The 19,087-nt window shown below is 42.4% G+C and overlaps 1 protein-coding gene across 1 annotated transcript in view; it reads right to left on the bottom strand.

Annotated features, from left to right (window-relative positions):
• Positions 1-16,234, bottom strand: part of LOC114645209 (gastrula zinc finger protein XlCGF26.1-like) — a 64,850-nt gene extending 48,616 nt beyond the window's left edge. Inside the window, 3 exon segments of the mRNA XM_051921941.1 lie at positions 6,834-7,149; positions 7,151-7,350; positions 15,932-16,234. Of these exon segments, the coding sequence (XP_051777901.1) occupies positions 6,834-7,149; positions 7,151-7,350; positions 15,932-16,211 (796 nt within the window). The 5' untranslated portion in view covers positions 16,212-16,234.
• Positions 16,235-19,087: the final 2,853 nt, after the last annotated feature.

Here is a 19,087-nt window from a genome sequence, read left to right as displayed (position 1 = left end):
TGTGACTTTTCTCTCAGGTTGATTTCTCCATTATTATCATGAACCTCACTCTTACGTCATGGTATCCTCTGTGTCCTGTCTTTTTTATTCTTTCAGGTTCACTGCTAGGGCTCTCTGCCAAACCTGCATTGTTCCTAACATCGCCCACTTTTGGAGCTCATAGGGTGTAACTTTAAAGAGTAGGATGAGTAAATCTGCTTAATTTTTTTTCTAACAAGCCCCGTGGATCCAATGAACACTGGGATCATTTCAGGTTTGTTCACATCGAGGTCCAGATCTCTCATTGTATCTCCTGATATTTTGTCACCTTTCCTCTCTCTGTTTGAGGCACAGTGATATCATGTGGCACTGATAAAGCGATTATCCAAGCATGGTCTAAATGTTTCTTCTCAACAACAACATCAGGGTTTCTGGCTGTGAATTTCCTGAAAGTTTCAACTGGTATAAAGTCTTCATTTTCAGTGATTGTTTCTGGAACTGCGATGTCATATTTTTGGCTCACTTCCCAATAAAGCAGTTGGACTACTTTGATGTGTCTTTCCATGAAGAGGTTTCTGGACAGGAGTATTTTAAATCCTGCTGTAAGGTTCAGTACTGTTTCCACCAGTTTGTTGCCAAATCTACATTGGTTGCTTTTTCCATTTCTTTGAAAACAAATTTCAAACAACCTCGCATGTGATCCACAATCTAAAGTAGCCATTAGCGAGCATTCATCACTACGTCTCATTTGTCCTCTAATAAGCCGTTCATGGTTTTCGTCCTCCTGAGCTTATAGTAGCAGGTCTGTGTATTTCTCAATGCATTTCTGGTCTCTCCAGTTGTTTTTTCTCTTCTCTTGGTAAACCTTGTTATCTTCTTTTTGTTTTTTCACAAAATTATGTCACCTCACTCTGTGCAGATCTTTGGGGTAATGTCAGGCACTCCTTCGTTTTTGTGGATTGCCTAACAAAGCTTGATGATGGAGGTTAATCTTGGCTTTCCAGTTCAGGCTGTAATATTTTACAAATGTGTCAATCCTGTGAGCTGAGAAGGAATGCTGGCACTCGTATGACTGAAGATCTGCGTCTGTAATTGACTTCTGTTTGGTGCTTTCCACTTTCTGCTCTATGAAGGAAAAGCCTTGGCATGCATTGGCTTTAGTATTTCAGTTGGTTGGCATGGAGCAACTTTGTTTTTACAGCCACACTGTTGAGGTCTTTCTGTGGCCACTCTATGACCCCAAAGCTGTATGAGATGACATGTTTTACTGGCTGATTAACTGGTGGCAATTTGTTCTTCAATGTCAAGGAATTTCAAAAGATCATTTTAACCCTTCTTGTGTATTCACTGCTGATCTTCAATCTCTGATCTTTATGGTTTATGCCACCCCCTGGTCTGGCGCAGAACTTCTAACATTCAGGCCCTTTAGCTGTCTCTCAATTGGGTGTCTTTGAATTCAGCCCTCTGTAGGTTGATCACATAGATAGATAGATAGATAGATAGATAGATAGATAGATAGATAGATAGATAGATAGATAGATAGATAGATATCTGCTCAAAATAATTAAAGTAACAGTTTGAAAACACATCAGATCTAAATGGGTTATATGTTAGGAATGAAAGGATGCCACATCATTTGATGGAAATAAAAATGATGAACCTACAGAGGGCTGAATTCCAAAGACACCCTGAAAATCAAAATGACAAAATGATGCAGTGGCAGTCAGGCAGGCGAGTCCATTTTGCAGAAAGTTCATTGCAGCAACTCCAAATCGTACTCAGTAGTTTGCTTTGCCCCCACATGCTTGTATGCAGGCCTGACAACGTCCTAATGAGACGACGGAAGGTGTCCTGGGGGATCTCCTCCCAGATCTGGACCATGGAATCACTGAGCTCCTAGACAGGCTGAAGTGCAACCAGGCAGCATCGGATGGACCGAAACATAACGTCCCAGAGGTGTTCTGTTGGATTGAGGTCAGGCGAGTGAGCGTGGGGACCAGCCAATGGTATCAATTCCCTTATCCTCAAGAAACTGCATGCATCCTCTCACCACATGAGGCTGGACATTGTCATGCCCCAGGAGCCACTGCAACAGCACAGGGTCTGACAATGGGTCCAAGGATTTCTTCCCGATACCTAATGACAGTCAAGGTGCCGTTGTCTAACCTGTAGAGGTCTGTGTGTCCCTCCATGGATATGCCTCCCCAGACCATCACTCACCCACCACCAAACCAGTCATGCTGAATGATGTTACACGCAGCATAACGTTCTCCACAGCTTCTCCAGACCTTTTCACGTCTGTCACATATGCTCAGGGTGAACCTGCTCTCATCTATGAAAAGCACAGGGCGCCAGTGGTGGACCTGCCAATTCTGGTATTCTGTGGCAAATGCCAGTCTAGCTCCATGGTGCCCACTAAAGGACATTGGGCCCTCAGGCCACCCTTTTGAAGTCTGTTTCTTATTGTTTGGTCAGAGATTATCGCACCAGTGGCCTGCCAGCGGTACGTCATTTTGTAGGCTCTGGCAGTGCCCACCCTGTTCCTTCTTGCCCAAAAGAGCAGATAGCGGTCAGTCCTGCTGCTGGGTGAAGGACCTTCTACGAGGGGCCCTGTCCAGCTCTCCTCGAGTAACTGTCTGTCTCCTGGAATCTCCTCCATGCCCTGGAGACTGTGCTGGGAGACACAGCAAACCTTCTGGCAATGACATGTGGTATTGATGTGCCTGCCATCCTGGAGAAGTTGGGATTACCTGTGCCAGCTCTGTAGGGTCCAGGTATGGCCTCATGCTACCAGTAGTGACACTGACCGTAGCCAAATGTAAAATGAGCGAAATAACAGATGAGGAGGGAAAAATGTCAGTGGCCTCCCTCCACCTGTTAAACCATTCATTCCTGTTTTGGGGGTCGTCTCATTGTTGAGCCCCCCTCTAGTGCACCAAAGCAGCTGAAACTGATGAACAAGCCCCTGTGCTACATAACTGAGCAGATCAATAGCCCAGAAGTGTCATTGACTTGATGCTATACTCGGATTCAAAACTGGTCCTTTAATCTTTTATATACAAAATAGTGTCCTCCACTATTATTGGTACCCCTTGTAAAAATTAGTAAGAGGGGTTAGAAAATAAATACATTTGCTGAAGAACCGGGAGATGAGAAACATCTGACTTTTAATGGAAACAAGTTCAAAGAAAAAAAAGCCTTCATCAAGAAATAAATATTTTGAACATATTTATTTATTTATTTATTTATTTATTTATTTATTTATGTGTGTGTATAAATATCTATTTATACATACATATTAGGACTACCTAAGACAGACATCAGTCACTTACAGTTAGTGCAGAATGCAGCAGCAAGAATCTTAACTAGAAAAAGTAAATCTGTGTACGTGTCACCAGTTTTAGCGTCATTATATTGGTTACTCGTGTCATTTACAATTGACTTTAAAATACTACAACAGATAGTCCCCTGCTTATGAACTTTGAGGTGTGAACTTTCATATATATGAACAAAGTTGTCCTTAAGATCAAAATTATCACTTAAGGAACATTTGCATGTCCGCCAAGTGGTGGCAGTAGGGGTGGGAAGATCTTATTTTTGTTATTATAATCTTTATTTCATGTACAATACTTGTAAGCTGCTCAAAACACATTAAAAACTACTGAAAAAAAAACTGTTTACAGGTCCAAATCAAGAGGTGTCTGAAACTAAAACACTTATCAACAGATGCCAATACGTGCTGGACTTGTGAACAAAATGGAGTTACAAACAGACTGCTGGAATGGAACCTGTTTGTAAGATCAAGATCGACTGTAATGGTTTACACAGCCATAAATAATCTCACCCAGTCCTACATTTTAGAATATCTGTCCCCTTACACTCCCAGTCATAACCTCAGATCTTCAAATGAAGGTCTACTTACAATTTCAAAAGCCAATCTGAAAAGAATTGGTGAGGTGGCCTTTTGCTGTTACACACCTAAAATTTAGAATACTTTAAAATAGAAATTCACCAGGCTAATACTGTACAACAATTTAAAAAAAAAGGCTTTATCAAAGCTACATTTTAGTTGTATCCCTGTTAGTCTATATGGGCACTGCATTTTCATGTTCCTCTGTGATGTGCAGTTCCATACTAATCGGTACTATTCTCTGCTGTATTTTCCATTTCTTCTGTGGTGACGATGTGCTCCACCACCACACTGCCTCATGTTTATGGATTGAATGGCAGGTGTCCCATATGTCCACATGGCCATCATCATCATCAAATTCTTCATGTGAAGCATGTAAACCATGAGGACTAATTGAGGCAGAATGTCCTGTGGGGTCCGGGCCGTACTGTGGTAGTTTTGCCTTAGATCCCCTGCAGATTAAGTTTTATCAGCCTAACTGGAACTGTTGCTCTTTTTCTGTCCTGCTAGCCATTCAATGTTACCTTTTTCATTGCTACATACTGTATAGTATTATTGCCTGATCTTGTTTTATATTCCTCTTTATTTCATTTTGTAAAGCAGTTTGAGCTACATGGTTTATAAGAAAATGTGCAATACAAATAAATGTTGCTGTTCTATCCAAAAGGTTGTTCCTTCTTGAAAACTGTTTACCACATTCACAAAACACACATGGCTTCTCTCCTTTGTGAATTTTAGTGTGGAACAAGAGAGTATTTCTGTGTAGGAATTGTTTACCACATTCAGAACAACATCATTACTTCTCTCAGGTTTAATTTTTCCAAATTTTCTTGGTGTGTTTACTATCAAAGCAGGATTGAACTTCACTCTTTAGTCAGGACAGTCTCATTGTAATAATTTCTCATTCTCTTAAGTTTGCCACAAGGACTCAATGTACAACCTGCATTGTTCCTACTAAGGCTTCTTTTTGCAGATCATAAGGAGTTACTGTAATTTGTGAAGATGGGCCTGAAAGTTTTTCTTCATCAGTCATCTTGATCCTAGAACAACAGGCACTATTTTTTGTCCCATATTTCATTTGGCACATCTCAGACCGCATTTCTTGGTATTTTGTTACTTTTTAGCCTCTCCATTCGCAGGACTGAGAAGCCACTAGAAACTAATAATTCTATGATCCAGGCTTTCTTTGATTATTACATCTGGTTTTTCAGTCAGTCAGTATTGCTGTGCTATAAGTGACCTTCACCTCCTCATTTTCCATTGTGTGGGCGGAGTTGTGGTCCCAGTGTCTTTCTGGTACTGGTAAGTTGTACTTCTTGTAGAGTTTCCAGCAAATGAGCTTGGCCACGTTGTTGTGTTGTGCAGTGTATAATTCTTCAGCAATCAGTATCTCGAACTCAGCAACAAAATGTGTGACTGTTCACAGTTTTCTTTGGTAGAAGCAACAACTATGGATTATTTTTTGCAATATTTTTTTATTTATGATGTGAACCACCTTACATCCAAGCCACTGTTTTGTGCAACTATGATTAGGTGTTCACCTTTTAGTCTTAGAACTTACCCATGCATTGTTTATGAGGGGCAAACTGTGTTCACAGGAGGATGTTGGGGGGGAGGAAGGGGAAGTGTATTTACCACTTTACTTGTAGTTTCCCCAATTTGTTCTTTTTTGTTTCAATCAAACTTTTTAAATTCTTTTTTCTGCTGCTTAGCATATTGTACAGTGTTCATCTGTGGACAAGGTAGGGGAGTTTCCATAATTTTTTTCTGTCATATGCATTCTTTGGTATCTCTGAAACCAGCCTCTTTGTAAAACCTTTCTGCAACACAGCTTCTACGCTGTGTGTTTTAATGTGTCTCTGTAGATAACTACAGAGAGAGAATCGTTTACCACATTCAAAGCAGCAATATGGCTCCGCTCTCGAGTGAATTTTAATGTGTATCAGAAAATTATTATGGTGCGAGAATTGTTTCCCACATTCGGAACAGCAATATGGCTTCTCCCTAGGGTGAATTCGTTAGTGGCTCTGAAGATCAGTTCATGGTGAAAACGTGTAACTCCTGAGACCCGGCCGGGATGCCCCTTCGATGTTTGTTTTGGGGATCAATCATGGACTGCTCAATACCTGCTCCAGGACGCTTGGTGGCAGCCTCCATGGCTGAGGATGGTACCTGAATTCCCCACAACCCTGTTGGGATCTGGGGTGGCCGCCAGAGGGTGCTGCATGGATCCCTGAGCCGGCCTGGACAACTCTACAGCTCTGCCCAGCAGTGCAATCAGAAGCAGGTGATCAAGCACCTGGAGCACGCAGGTGGGCTATAAAAAGGGCCGGCAACCACCACTCAGGCCAGAATCGGGAGGAAAGAGGTTGCCAGGGAGGAGTGGTGGTTTGAGAAGGGAGCGTTGTGTTTGGTTCTGGAGTGCTTTTGGGACTGTGTATTGCCTGTGGGGTTCACAGGGAAGACGTGCCCCACAGGTGAAGAAAATGAGTCTTGGTGTTTTATACACGTGCCTCAGTGTGAGTCTGTGCCGGGTCAGGCGCTTACATAGTGCTACTTTCACACTCTAAAGATAACTACTGAGAAAGAATTGTTTACCACAGTCGAAGCAGCAATACGGCTTCTCTCCTAAGTGAATTCCTTGGTGGCTCTGAAGACTGCTTCTCTGTGAAAACTGTTTGCCACATTCAGAACAGGAATACGTTTTTCTCCTGTGTGAGTTTTAATGTCCGTCTGAAGATTACCATGGCAAGAGAATTGTTATCCACATTCAGGGCAGCAAAAAAGCTACTCTCTTTTCTGAATCCCTTGGTGGCTGTGAAGATTGCGCCTCTGTGGAAACTTTTTGTCACATTCAGAACAGCAATATGACTTCTCCCCGTGCAAATTTTTTTTTGTGGCACTGAAGCTCATTTTTTCCATAAAAATATTTCAGAACAGCACTATGGCTTCTCTCCTGAGTGAATTCGTTGGTGGTGCTGAAGACCCTTTCTCTGTGAAAACATTTTGCCACATTCAGAACAGCAATATGGCTTCTCTCCTGTGTGAATTCTTTGGTGGCTCTGAAGATAGTATTTCCGTAAAAACGTTTTGCCACATTCAAAACAGCAATACGGCTTCTCTCCTGTGTGAATTCTTTGGTGGGTCTGAAGATACCGTTTGTGTGAAAACATTTTGCCACATTCATAACAGCAATACGGCTTCTCTCCTGAATGAATTCTTTGGTGACGCTGAAGATACTGTTTGTGTGAAAACATTTTTGCCACATTCAGAACAGTCATATGGCTTCTCCCCTGTGTGAATTCTTTGGTGGCTCTGAAGCTTGTTTTTCTGTAAAAACGTTTTACCACATTCAGAACAGCAATATGGATTCTCCCCTGTGTGAATTCTTTGGTGGTGTAGAAGATGGCTTCTTTGTGAAAACTGTTTGCCACATTCAGAACAGCAGTGAAGTTTGATTCCTGTATAAAGTTAAAAAAAAAAAAAAAAAAAAAAAAAAAAAAACAAAATTAGTTTTTAATCTACTGCTTTAATACTGACATTATCTTACAACATTAAATAGATGTTGGTTTAATTTAACAATTTTTCATAAGCATTAGCAAACTTAAGTAGCACATGAATTGACACTTGAAAATGAAAACAAAATTAACAACTGTTAAATACATGAGCGTAATGTAAAATGTTTAAACAGTAAAATAAATAGTCACAATCAGTAAAATAATTGATTTTTTTAATACATTACAGATTGCCATCATCATGTTGTCATCATATTCTTAAAATATTATATAAAATTATACAATTACTGGAGGCAGAAGGTATGATAATCTTCACCTTTCATTATACTGGAGAGTGTCACGTCAAACATGTGAAATGCACTTTTATTAAACAGAATGTGTCTTAATATTTGTAAACGATTAGTCCAAAGCCACCTGACTCCATAATGTGTGTTTTTTTTTTTTGTTATTTGATTTTAAGAGGCAGAGGATAGCAAAGGAAAAAGCTTTAAATATACAATGAGAACAGAGTAAAACATAAATGTATAAAACACACAGGTCACTGAAAAATCCCAGAAACCCACATGACTCCCGAACTGAAACAGCAAACTGGACACTTGTGGCTGAAATGCAAAATATACTTCTGTCTTCGTACCAACTGCGTCAGGGGCATTTTTTGTTATTGCAAATACATTTAATTTCTTTAGTTAAAAAAGGGACCTCCAGAAAAGCAGAATCATTTTGTGAGAGTTTTGGTAAATTAAAAAAATTAAAAAGCACATCAATCACTCCGAAAATGGGGGTTATATAATAAATAAATAAATAAATGAATGAATAAACCTCATTAATTTCCAAGCAGTAATTAGTGATATTATCTATATCTATATATATCTGTATTATCACTGTAATTTTTCTACTCTTAGGACATGGAGGCTAACAAATCTCATCTGTGCAGTCTAAGAGCTCACAGCTTGCTCAGTTTAGCACCAGAGAGATAGCAACGAGTGCACATGAAATGAATTCTCAACTCCGCACAAGATGGTCATTTACCTTCTCTCTGATTAGAGTCATTTTGAGCTTCTCTACTGGATCAGAAACACACGGGTGTATTTTCAAGATTATTCAGATGCTTCTCAAGATTGTCAATATTACTGTATGCGGACTGATTTTTCTTCAGCCAGTCTCCATAAACACATAAAACCTGCCTTCTGAAACACCTCCAGAACCACAAACCTTCAGAGACACAGCATAGTGAACTCGGCCCAAACCTCCATGTTTTTTTACAAGGGGCAGAGGAGGACACAGCCACATAGTACCACCTTGAGGCAGCTGGATGAATGTCTTTAAACAAAAGAAATGATTCTTGATAACAGGCTGTATCAGCCTAGCTCAAAGATAATAAATCAGCAACACTTGAATGATTGCAAGTATAAGAGAGCAACCTTAAACTCCAAGAAAAGACACAGAGATTAGACAGGAGAGAGGAAAACAAAGAACAGCAATAAAGGAGAACTGCAAATTAAATACATTACAAGGTGCCAAATGAGTTCACTCCGTAGCCCCACCAATAATCATGTATAATGTAGACAGTAACTCCAGAATCCCACCCCTAAACTGTATATGCAAAAAACTAAAATGGGGGTCTCTGAAATAAACAAAGGTAAAAATCACCAGGTTCTGCTTATGAGTGGGCAAACATGGAGAGAGCTCAGTAAACAATCCCATCCTGACCCCAACATTCACAATACAAGAGTCAATGAAGTGAAAATATGAAAAAGCACATCTGAAGATAAATATGACATGCAAGCAAATATTAAACCATTGTGGGTTGAGAATATGTGGCGTATGCAAGGCTCATGTCCTGACCCCTCACAGCCTCCAGTGAGTATCTAATCACACGTACACATAAAATTCACATATGAAAAAAAGTAGTAGTAATTATGAATCAACATCCAGGAAAATGTCCAAGCAGTACTGCAACAACACACATAAAACAATCAAAGCAGCCAATCACCAGTGACATTAAGGAGTCAAGGACATAGAGTGCCTGCGGTGGGTTGGCACCCTGCCCGGGATTGGTTCCTGCCTTGTGCCATGTGTTGGCTGGGATTGGCTCCAGCAGACCCCCGTGACCCTGTGTTCGGATTCAACGGGTTGGAAAATGGATGGATGGATGGACATCGAGTGCCTGTTGAGGGTTGGTGAAAAGCCGCTGCCTCCTGGGAAGGACATTTGAGGATTGGCCAGAAAGCCCAATCTGTGGAGCTTTTGTGATCACCAGAGACGTGGCCTTGTGTGGTGTGGACTGAGTAATTGGCAGTAAACGTAGATCTTCCATCCTTCAGAAGTTACATTTGAATGGATGAGTTCCTCTTTCAGAATAGTAACTCAGTCAGAATAGCGAAGCAGCTCGATGATGACTGGATGTAGATGTGCACTGTCTCATTCCCTGGTTTATATTCTATGTGCCCGCACAATTTCACGCCTCAAATTTAAGATGGTCAGAAACCAAAAAGCTGAACATATTCCCACTCTGAACATCATCTGGAACTCCAATAATTCTAATTGTAGCCACAGGAGTGTAAGGCGAGTTCAAGCACGGGTAAAATGCATACCGAAAGAAATCTCAGTCCAAAAGTTTGTTTTAAAAATATTTAGTGAAAGTGAAAAGCAAATAATCCACATAAGAATAAAGAAAAAAGTAGTTACACACGTAGAATAAAAGGCAAACAAGAAAAAAATGTATCTTCTCAAAACTTAACTTTTCTTGTAAAACTTTAGTTGTTTCTATACTTAAAGATTCTTAGCTACTTCTGTATGCTTTAAATGTACGGTGCAGCACTTTCAGTTAAGTGCTTTGTCTTACATGTTACTTGGCACACAAAACACGCACACAAGGCATGCAAGACACGAAAGGCCCGGTATAAAACCATGTGCCCTCAACACCTTACACATGGCAAGGCTGATCACTAACTGAGAATAATGTTTAGTCAGAGCAGTTAGAAATAGCTGGAATATACCAATTCAATTCAACTGATGGGGGTTACAGGAACCTCCCATAGATTATGCACTTATCATTTAGTAAAACATTTATGTATCTTATGTAACTAGGAAATGGCTCTTACACATCCGGCCACTAATTGTTTATGCTAGGGCAGAAATCAATTACTTAAGGCTCTTACTGAGTAATGTTAAACTACTTTAATGAACTTAAACCGAACTTATAAAACTTAAAAATTCTACTGTAAGAGCAAAACTTAATCTTTTCATTTCATTAATCATTTGCTGGTTCCTGGAACAGGCACAGTTTGTTCACAGGTCTGTCCAGTGTGCTGGTTTTGGTCGGCATACAAACTCTTCTTACTGCTCCTTTCATATCTGGCAGTGTCTTGATGACTCGCCCCATTACCCAGGAACTTTGGGGTACTGATTGATCTACAGGGAGAACATCGTCACAAGGTTCTAAGTTTCTTTTTGGTGTGAGTCATTTTTGATGTTCTTGAAATATTGGTAAATACTCTTTAGTCCATCTTTTCCTAAACAAACCAGAGAGGTATTGTCCTCGTTTGCAACGGCTTTGGACATAAAGGTCATTTTCTGAGAAAATTCCTTGGGGAAGGCTGGGTTTTGTCTTGAGTAGTAACATGTGATTTGGTGTCAGTGACTCCAGGTCATTCGGATCATCTGATACCTTTGTGAGGGGTCTTTTGTTTAGGATGTATTCTGCTTCGCACATCATTGTGTGGAGATGTTCATCATCTAGACTTTGTTGTTTAAGTACTGAATTCAGGACCTTTCTTATGCTTCTAATTTGTCTTTCCCACACTCTGCCTTGGTGAGAGGTCATTGGTGGATTAAATTTCCATTTGATTTCATTCTTCATCATGTCATTGCAATTTTTTTTTTTGTTCAAGAGTTTCAGCTGCTTCTAGTAGCTCTCTTTCTGCTCTAATAAAATTTGTTCCATTAACTGAGCGCAAGATTTTAACTTGTCCTTTTCTACAAATAAATCAGCATAAGACTTGGATACAAGAACCAGTGTCTAAATTATATGCAATTTCTAAATGTACTGCTCTAGTTGTTAGGCAAGTACGTCTTCACTAGGCTTCGTCCTCTTTTTACCAGGAATGGACCAAAATAATTGACTCCAACACTGGTAAAGGGTGGTTGGTCTGGGAGTAGACGATCTTCTGGCAAATCGGCCATCTTTTGCTCACCTATTTGTGCATTGTATCTTCTGCATGTAATACACTTTGAAATAATCCTTCTAATAGCTGAATTGGCTTGTGGGACCCAATATTTCTGATGTAACTGAGCTAGCATATAGTTACGTCCACAATGTCCATGCTCTCAGTGAAAGTGTTGGATAATGACAGTAGCAATATGTGAATTCTTATGAATGATTGCAGGGTGTTTTGCCTCTTATCAGGGGGGGCCGGTACCCCATACACTCGGAGTACCCCCCACAGGATTCCCCGAGGGACACGGTCGAATGCCTTTTCCAAGTCCACAAAACACATGTAGATTGGTTGGGCAAACTCCCATGCACCCTCTAGGACCCTGCTAAGGGTATAGAGCTGGTCCACTGTTCCGCGACCAGGACGAAAACCACTGTTCCTCCTGAATCCGAGGCTCGACTACCCGACGGACCCTCATCTCCAGGACCCCTGAATAGACTTTTCCAGGGAGGCTGAGGAGTGTGATCCCTCTGTAGTTGGAACACACCCTCCGGTCTCCCTTTCTTAAAGAGGGGGACCACCACCCCCAGTCTGCCAATCCAGAGGCACTGTCCCTGATGTCCATGCGATGTTGCAGAGACGTGTCAACCAAGACAGTCCTACAACATCCACAGCCTTGAGGAACTCCGGGCGTATCTCATCCACCCCCAGGGCCCTGCCACCAAGGAGTTTTTTTTGACCACCTCGGTGACCTCAGTCCCAGAGATGGGGGAGCCCACCTCTGAGTCCCCAGGCTCTGCTTCCTCATTGGAAGGCATGTTAGTGGGATTGAGGAGGTCTTCGAAGTACTCCCCCCAACGACCCACAACGTTCCGAGTCGAGGTCAGCAGCACACCATCCCCACCATATACAGTGTTGACACTGCTCTGCTTCCCCTTCCTGAGACGCTGGATGGTGGACCAGAATCTCCTCAAAGCCGTCCGAAAGTCGTTCTCCATGGCCTCCCCAAACTCCTCCCACGCCAGAGTTTTTGCCTCAGCAACCGCATTCCGCTTGGCCTACCGGTACCTATCAGCTGCCTCCAGAGTCCCACAGGACAAAAGGGTCCTGTAGGACTCCTTCTTAAGCTTGACGGCATCCTTCACCGCCGGTGTCCACCAACAGGTTCGGGGATTGCCTCCACGACAGGCATCGACCACCTTACGGCAACAGCTCCGGTCAGTAGAGGCACGGAACATGGCCCATTCGGACTCAATGTCCCCCACCTCCCTCGGGATGTGGTCGAAGTTCTGCCGGAGGTGGGAGTTGAAGCTACTTCTGACAGGGGGCTCTGCCAGACGTTCCCAGCAGACCCTCACAACACGTTTGGGCCTACCACGCCTGACCGGCATCCTCCCCCACCATCGAAGCCAACTCACCACCAGGTGGCTGTTCGGTCCCTGTACGATCGGTGCCAGAGCTTGGTCCGCATTGCAGGCAGTAAGTCTAACCCGTTTCCATTGAGAGTTGGACTCCGCCAGGGCTGCCCCTTTGTCACCGATTCTGTCATAACTTTTATGGACAGAATTTCTAGGCGCAGCCAGGGCGTTGAGGGGGTCCGGTTTGATGGGCTCAGGATTGGGTCACTGCTTTTTGCAGATGATGTTGTCCTGTTTGCTTCATTAGGCCGTGATCTTCAGCTCTCTCTGGATCAGTTCGCAGCCGAGTGTGAAGTGGCTGGGATAAGAATTAGCACCTCCAAATCCGAGACCATGGTCCTCAGCCGGAAAAGGGTGGAGTGCCCTCTCAGGGTTGGTTAGCGAGATCCTGCCCCAAGTGGAGGAGTTCAAGTATCTCGGGGTCTTGTTCACGAGTGAGGGAAGAATGGAGCGGAGATCGACAGGTGGATCGGTGCGGTGTCCGCAGTAATGCGGGCTCTGCATCGGTCTGTCGTGGTGAAAAAAGGAGCTGAGCTGCAAGGCGAAGCTCTCAAAGTACCAGTCGATCTATGTTCCTACCCTCACCTATGGTCATGAGCTATGGGTAGTGACCGAAAGAACGAGATCGCGAATACAAGCGGCTGAAACGAGTTTCCTCCGCAGGGTGTCTGGGCTTTCCCTTAAAGATAAGGTGAGAAGCTCAGTCATCCAGGAGGGCCTCAGAGTAGAGCCGCTGCTCCTTCGCATCGTGAGGAGTCAGATGAGGTGGCTCGGGCATCTGATCAGGGATGCCTCCTGGACGCCTCCCTGGTGAGGTGTTCCGGGCACGTCTAACCGGGAGGAGGCCCCGGGGAAGACCCAGGACACGCTGGAGGGACTATGTCTCTCGGCTGGCCTGGGAACGCCTTGGGATTCCCCCCAGAAGAGCTAGAAGTGGCCGGGGGAGAGGGAAGTCTGGGCATCTCTGCTCAAGCTGCTGCCCCCGTGACCCGACCTCGGATAAGCGGAAGACAATGGATGGATGGATGGATGTTTTGCCTCTTCTGGCATAGCAGATTTGCTGAGTCTTACTCCAACTCTCAATACTCCTTCTTGCAGGACTGGGTCTAGTTTGTTGATTTTACTACTTTTCTTTACTGATTTTTGTGCAAAGCTTTAACTCTTTTAGGGTGGATTTCGACTTTTGTTGACATGAGAGGTTGAGGGCACATGTTGACAAAAGTCGACATCCAGGAGTAGAGGGTGACAATAGCTGTTAATGGTGACAAAACTCACTGTTACGTCACAGACATTCCCTCTCTGCTTGGAGGAATGTTAGACTCATTGACTCGACATCTTATCCTTGCGTGTGCGTGAGTTACAAAATGTACACAAAGGCAAGATGGCATCGACAATCTCATGTGGCAGCGAAGCGAGTGCAGAAAACAAAATACTCCACAGACAATGTTTTGCGCATTACCGCTGATCGAGCAAGAGAGTGAGGAACTGGCATCAGCTGATCGGACACTATCCAATGCCACCCCAGCTGATCGGCGGCCAGCTGAGTGCATTTGCGCAGCTGATGTACCTACAACAAGGTTCATGTGGCAAGAAAACCCAGACATTGATCCATGGGAGCCAAACTGGCGATCGAACTTCACAAAACAGCATGGTTTGCTGTTGGACACGACAGATTACCAGCCGCTGGACTACTTCAGGCTGCTCTCTCCTGATGTTGCTTTTCAGCTACTGTCAGACGAGACAAACAGGTATGCAGAGCAATTTTTTTAATCATAGTATGTGACATCATATACAGTAGTATGCAGGCTCAAACAACATGCAAGACAGTAACATTTGTCAAAAATAAATATTTTTGTTGATTTGATGTATTAAACCATTGCTTTGTGTTCTTTTTTTAAAAAAAAAAGTTAGTTTTTAAAAAAATATTCAGCCCTGGGAGAAAAGAAACAAAAAAAATAGACCTAAAAGAGGTGACCTCTTCTGGATAAGCTTATAATTGACGGAGGTGAATAAGTCCATTCTCTGCCTTAATCAAGTCTTTCAGAGACAGTGGCTTCAGCCTCATTGTTGATTTGCATTCCTTGATATGTTCTTTGTTTAGTGTTTTTTTGTCTTTCTGGGCCGTGTCCATATTGACTGACTGTATATTGGATTGACTTTCTCTCTTCTTTCAGACGCAGTAGCACTTCATTGAACCTAAGGAACCACGTTACTGCTTTCTTTAAATTGAACCATTCTGAGTAGTACCCCACAAGTCTTTAAACTGATTCATTTTTTTTTTAAATAGTAAGAATAAGAGCAGCTCACTTCTCAAAATGGAGTCGTCCGGAGTCAAACTCATGACATTTTGATTACCAGTCAGTAGTTACGCCACCAAAGCAGTCAAATTACGTCCGTATCAATGTCGCACCCTAACGCGGGTTCTTTTTCTGCAGTTATATTCTTGAATAAAAGTGCACTTGTTGTGTTATACTTGTACCTTTTGTGAAAGTGTTTATTTGATATTTGGACTTCAAGGTTCACACATTATACGCTTCATGTCTACCTTTTGTCAATTATTACTAAAACATGAAAAATATTTCTGTTTTAATGATGTGTTTACATAGATCGTTGTAGACAAGGAACACACATGAAATGCATGTATTTCAAATAACGATATAGTATTTACTCTATACAACTCTAAGCGACTGACACACAGGTAAACAGATTTGAGCTGAGAAAACTTTGTGTGGCGGTGGGGGGGGGGGATGTGATAGTAGACTGCATGTTGCTTATCAACACATTTACAAGACAAAAGACTTTAACGGAGAGGTGCAAAGGGATTTAAGGTGGAACAGATTTACGAGATTTTTCATAGACTTTGATAATTCTAGTGTTAAAAAGCACAAGACAGCACTTTCAAGCCCATAACCCTAACCCTAAAATGTACACCCATTTTTATTTTTCACTTACTTGTTTCAGATGATGTCTTAGGTGGTGACTGACCTCCCCAAGTTCTAGGAGATGAAATTTCTTCAATCGTCTTTGTGTCCGACTGTAATGATTCATATTTTACATTGATAGAAGACTCCTCTTTACTCATTGACCCCAGTTCATGGTCCCCTTCCTTAATGCTCAGACTCCCCTGTTTAGGATGGACACTCTCCCACTCACAGTCCTCCTCCTCAAAATTTACAGTCCTCTCCTCCATGCTATTCATGTTGGCCTCGCAAGTCTTCTCTTTCACATCCATTTATACATTACAGTAAATGGCAGATTTTTTCTCTGTGGAGAAAAAAAACAGGATTCAATTCAAACTGCATCATCAAGATCTGAACACATTTGATTTTTATAACATCCTCTTAGTTAAAGCTGATGTCAAGACAGGCTAGAAAAAGAAGGAGGCCATCTTTCCCAGTTGTGTGTCAACAGTATTCACTACTTTGATTGAACATTCAGTACTGTTGGTTCTCAGAATTCTGTTATCAGTTAATCAGGAAGGGTGGAATGGGTGAAGAAGAGTGTCAAGATTAATTTGTGACAGACGGGTATCAGCAAGAGTGAAAAGAAAGGTCTACAGGATGGTACTGAGACCAGCTAAATGGACTAGAAACTGTGGCACTGACCAGAAAGCAGGAGACAGAGCTGGAGGTGCCAGAGTTAAAGATGGTATGATTTGCATTGGGTGTGATGAGGATGGACAGGATTAGAAATGAGTACTTTAGTGGGTCAGCTCAAGTTGGACGTTTGGGAGACAAAGTCAGAGAGGCGAGATTGTGTTGGTATGGACATGTGCAGAGGAGAGATGCAGGGTACATTGGGAAAACGATGCTAAGGATAGAGCTGCCAGGAAAGAGAAAAGGGGAAGGCCTAAGAGAAGGTTTATGGATGTGAAGAGAGACAGAATATGAAGATGATGGGTATAACAGAGCAGGATGCAGAGCACAGGAAGATATGGAAATAAAATGATCCGCTGTGGCAACCACTATCAGGAGCAGCCGAAAAGAAGTAGCAGCCTTCATTAAATCTTGGGCTCTGCCCACACAGAAGTCTGAACTGAGCATTTTTATGTTGTCTGTATATACTGTATAATATATATATATATATATACAGTGGTGCCTCGCATAAAGAACGCCTCGCACAGCGAACGCTGCACACAACGAACTTCATTTCATGATTCATACAACGAACTTCGTTTCACACAACGAAGTCGCCCGAGCTTCCACGACCGCTTTGCCCGAGCTTCCACGACTGCTTCGCCCGAGCTTCCACGATCGCTGCCGATGTATTGCATCCTTCCGATAAGGCACTGCAAGCAGTTGTTAGTCACTGCGCTTAACTTAAGCACGTATCGCGGCAATCTTTCTTCATTACGAATTAAATCACGCATGTATCACGGCAGTCGTCCTTTTAAGTTAAACTCAATATTTTTTTTATATCATGGCTTCTAAAAAAAGCAGGAAGGTGATTTCTGTTGAAATGAAACAGGAAATAATTAGAAGGAGTGAATGTGGGGTAAACAGTGTGACCTCGTCAAAGAGTTTGGCCTCAGCAAGACCACCATTTTCACCATTTTGACAAATAAGGATGCAATCAAATCAGCCAAAGTAGCCAAAGGAGTATCAAAACTATTTCATGAAAAACATAGGTCTTCAATCCACGAGGAAATGGAGAGGCTATTAGCGATTTGGATTAAGGACAGGCAGGTGAAAGGTGACGTAACAACCCAAGATATTATCTGTCACAAAGCCAAGAGAATTTATGACGATCTAAAGAAAAACGTCCCTGGAAGTAGCAGCAATCAAGATAATGAAGAAGAATTCAAAGCCAGCAGGGGGTGGTTTTTTAGATTTAAGAAAAGGTGTGGAATCCACAGCGTTACTATGCATGGTGAGGCTGGCAGTGCTGACAAGAAAGAAGCAGAAAAGTTCTCTATTAACTTTCAAAAATGTATTAAGGATGAAGGATACTGCCCACAACAAGTGTTCAATGCCGATGAAACGGGTCTTTTCTGGAAAAGAATGCCGAGCAGAACCTTCATTACAAAAGAGGAGAAGAAATTGCCAGGACACAAAGCCATGAAGGACAGACTTACCCTTATGTTTTCGTCTAATGCCAGCGGAGACCTCAAGATCAAACCTCTATTGGTTTATCACTCTGAAAATCCCAGAATTTTCAAGAAAAATAACGTTATTAAGTCCAAACTGCCCGTCCATTGGAAGTCCAATCAAAAAGCCTGGGTGACCCAAGTTATCTTCAACGAATGGATTCTGGAAACCTTTGCTCCTGCCGTGAAGAAATTCTTGCTGGAAAAAGAACTGCCGCTCAAAGCCCTTCTGATACTTGACAATGCCCCTTCTCACTCAAAAGACCTAGAGGAAATATTGCAGGAAAATTATCCTTTTATCAAGGTGCAGTATTTGCCACCAAACACCACATCCATTCTTCAGCCAATGGATCAGCAAGTTATTGCGAACTTTAAAAAACTCTACACTAGAGCCCTCTTTAATAAGGTGTTTGAAGAATGCGAGTTTGGTGGAGACAATATGACTGTCCGAAAGTTTTGGAAGGAGAAATTTGATGTCCTTATGGCAATACGACTTATACAGAAGGCCTGGGAAGAAGTGTCACAAAGGACCCTCATTTCTGCTTGGAAGATGCTTGTGCCTTCGTGGACCCAGGAAGAAGCAGTAGTTGATGACACAGACGTGGTGAAGGACATCATCACAGTGGCCCAAAGGTTGGAATTAGAGGTAGAGGAAGAGGATGTAGAGGAGCTTATTGAGGAACACGAAGAAGAGCTGACAACTGAAGAGCTCCAAGCACTTCTGGTCCAGCAACAGGACAATGCTCAAAGGGAAGCGTCATCTGATAACGAGGAGCAACAATCAAACAATCAACCAATCCCAACTGCTGACATCAAGAACATCCTGGTCAAATGGAAAGCAGTTCAGGAGTTTACCAATGCCCACTATCCGGATTCAGCTGAAGCAAACAGGATCAACGATCTTTACTCCGATACTCTTGTCCGTTATTTCCGGCAGATGTTGAAGAAAAGAGAAAAACAAACGACTTTGGACAGGTTTTTCATGAAACCATCGGCCAAAAAGCAGAAAATGGATGAAGATG

The sequence above is a fragment of the Erpetoichthys calabaricus genome, assembly GCF_900747795.2.
Source record: "Erpetoichthys calabaricus chromosome 1 unlocalized genomic scaffold, fErpCal1.3 SUPER_1_unloc_6, whole genome shotgun sequence".
NCBI classification, from domain to species: domain Eukaryota; kingdom Metazoa; phylum Chordata; class Cladistia; order Polypteriformes; family Polypteridae; genus Erpetoichthys; species Erpetoichthys calabaricus.
This window is presented reverse-complemented; position numbering and strand designations above follow the sequence as displayed.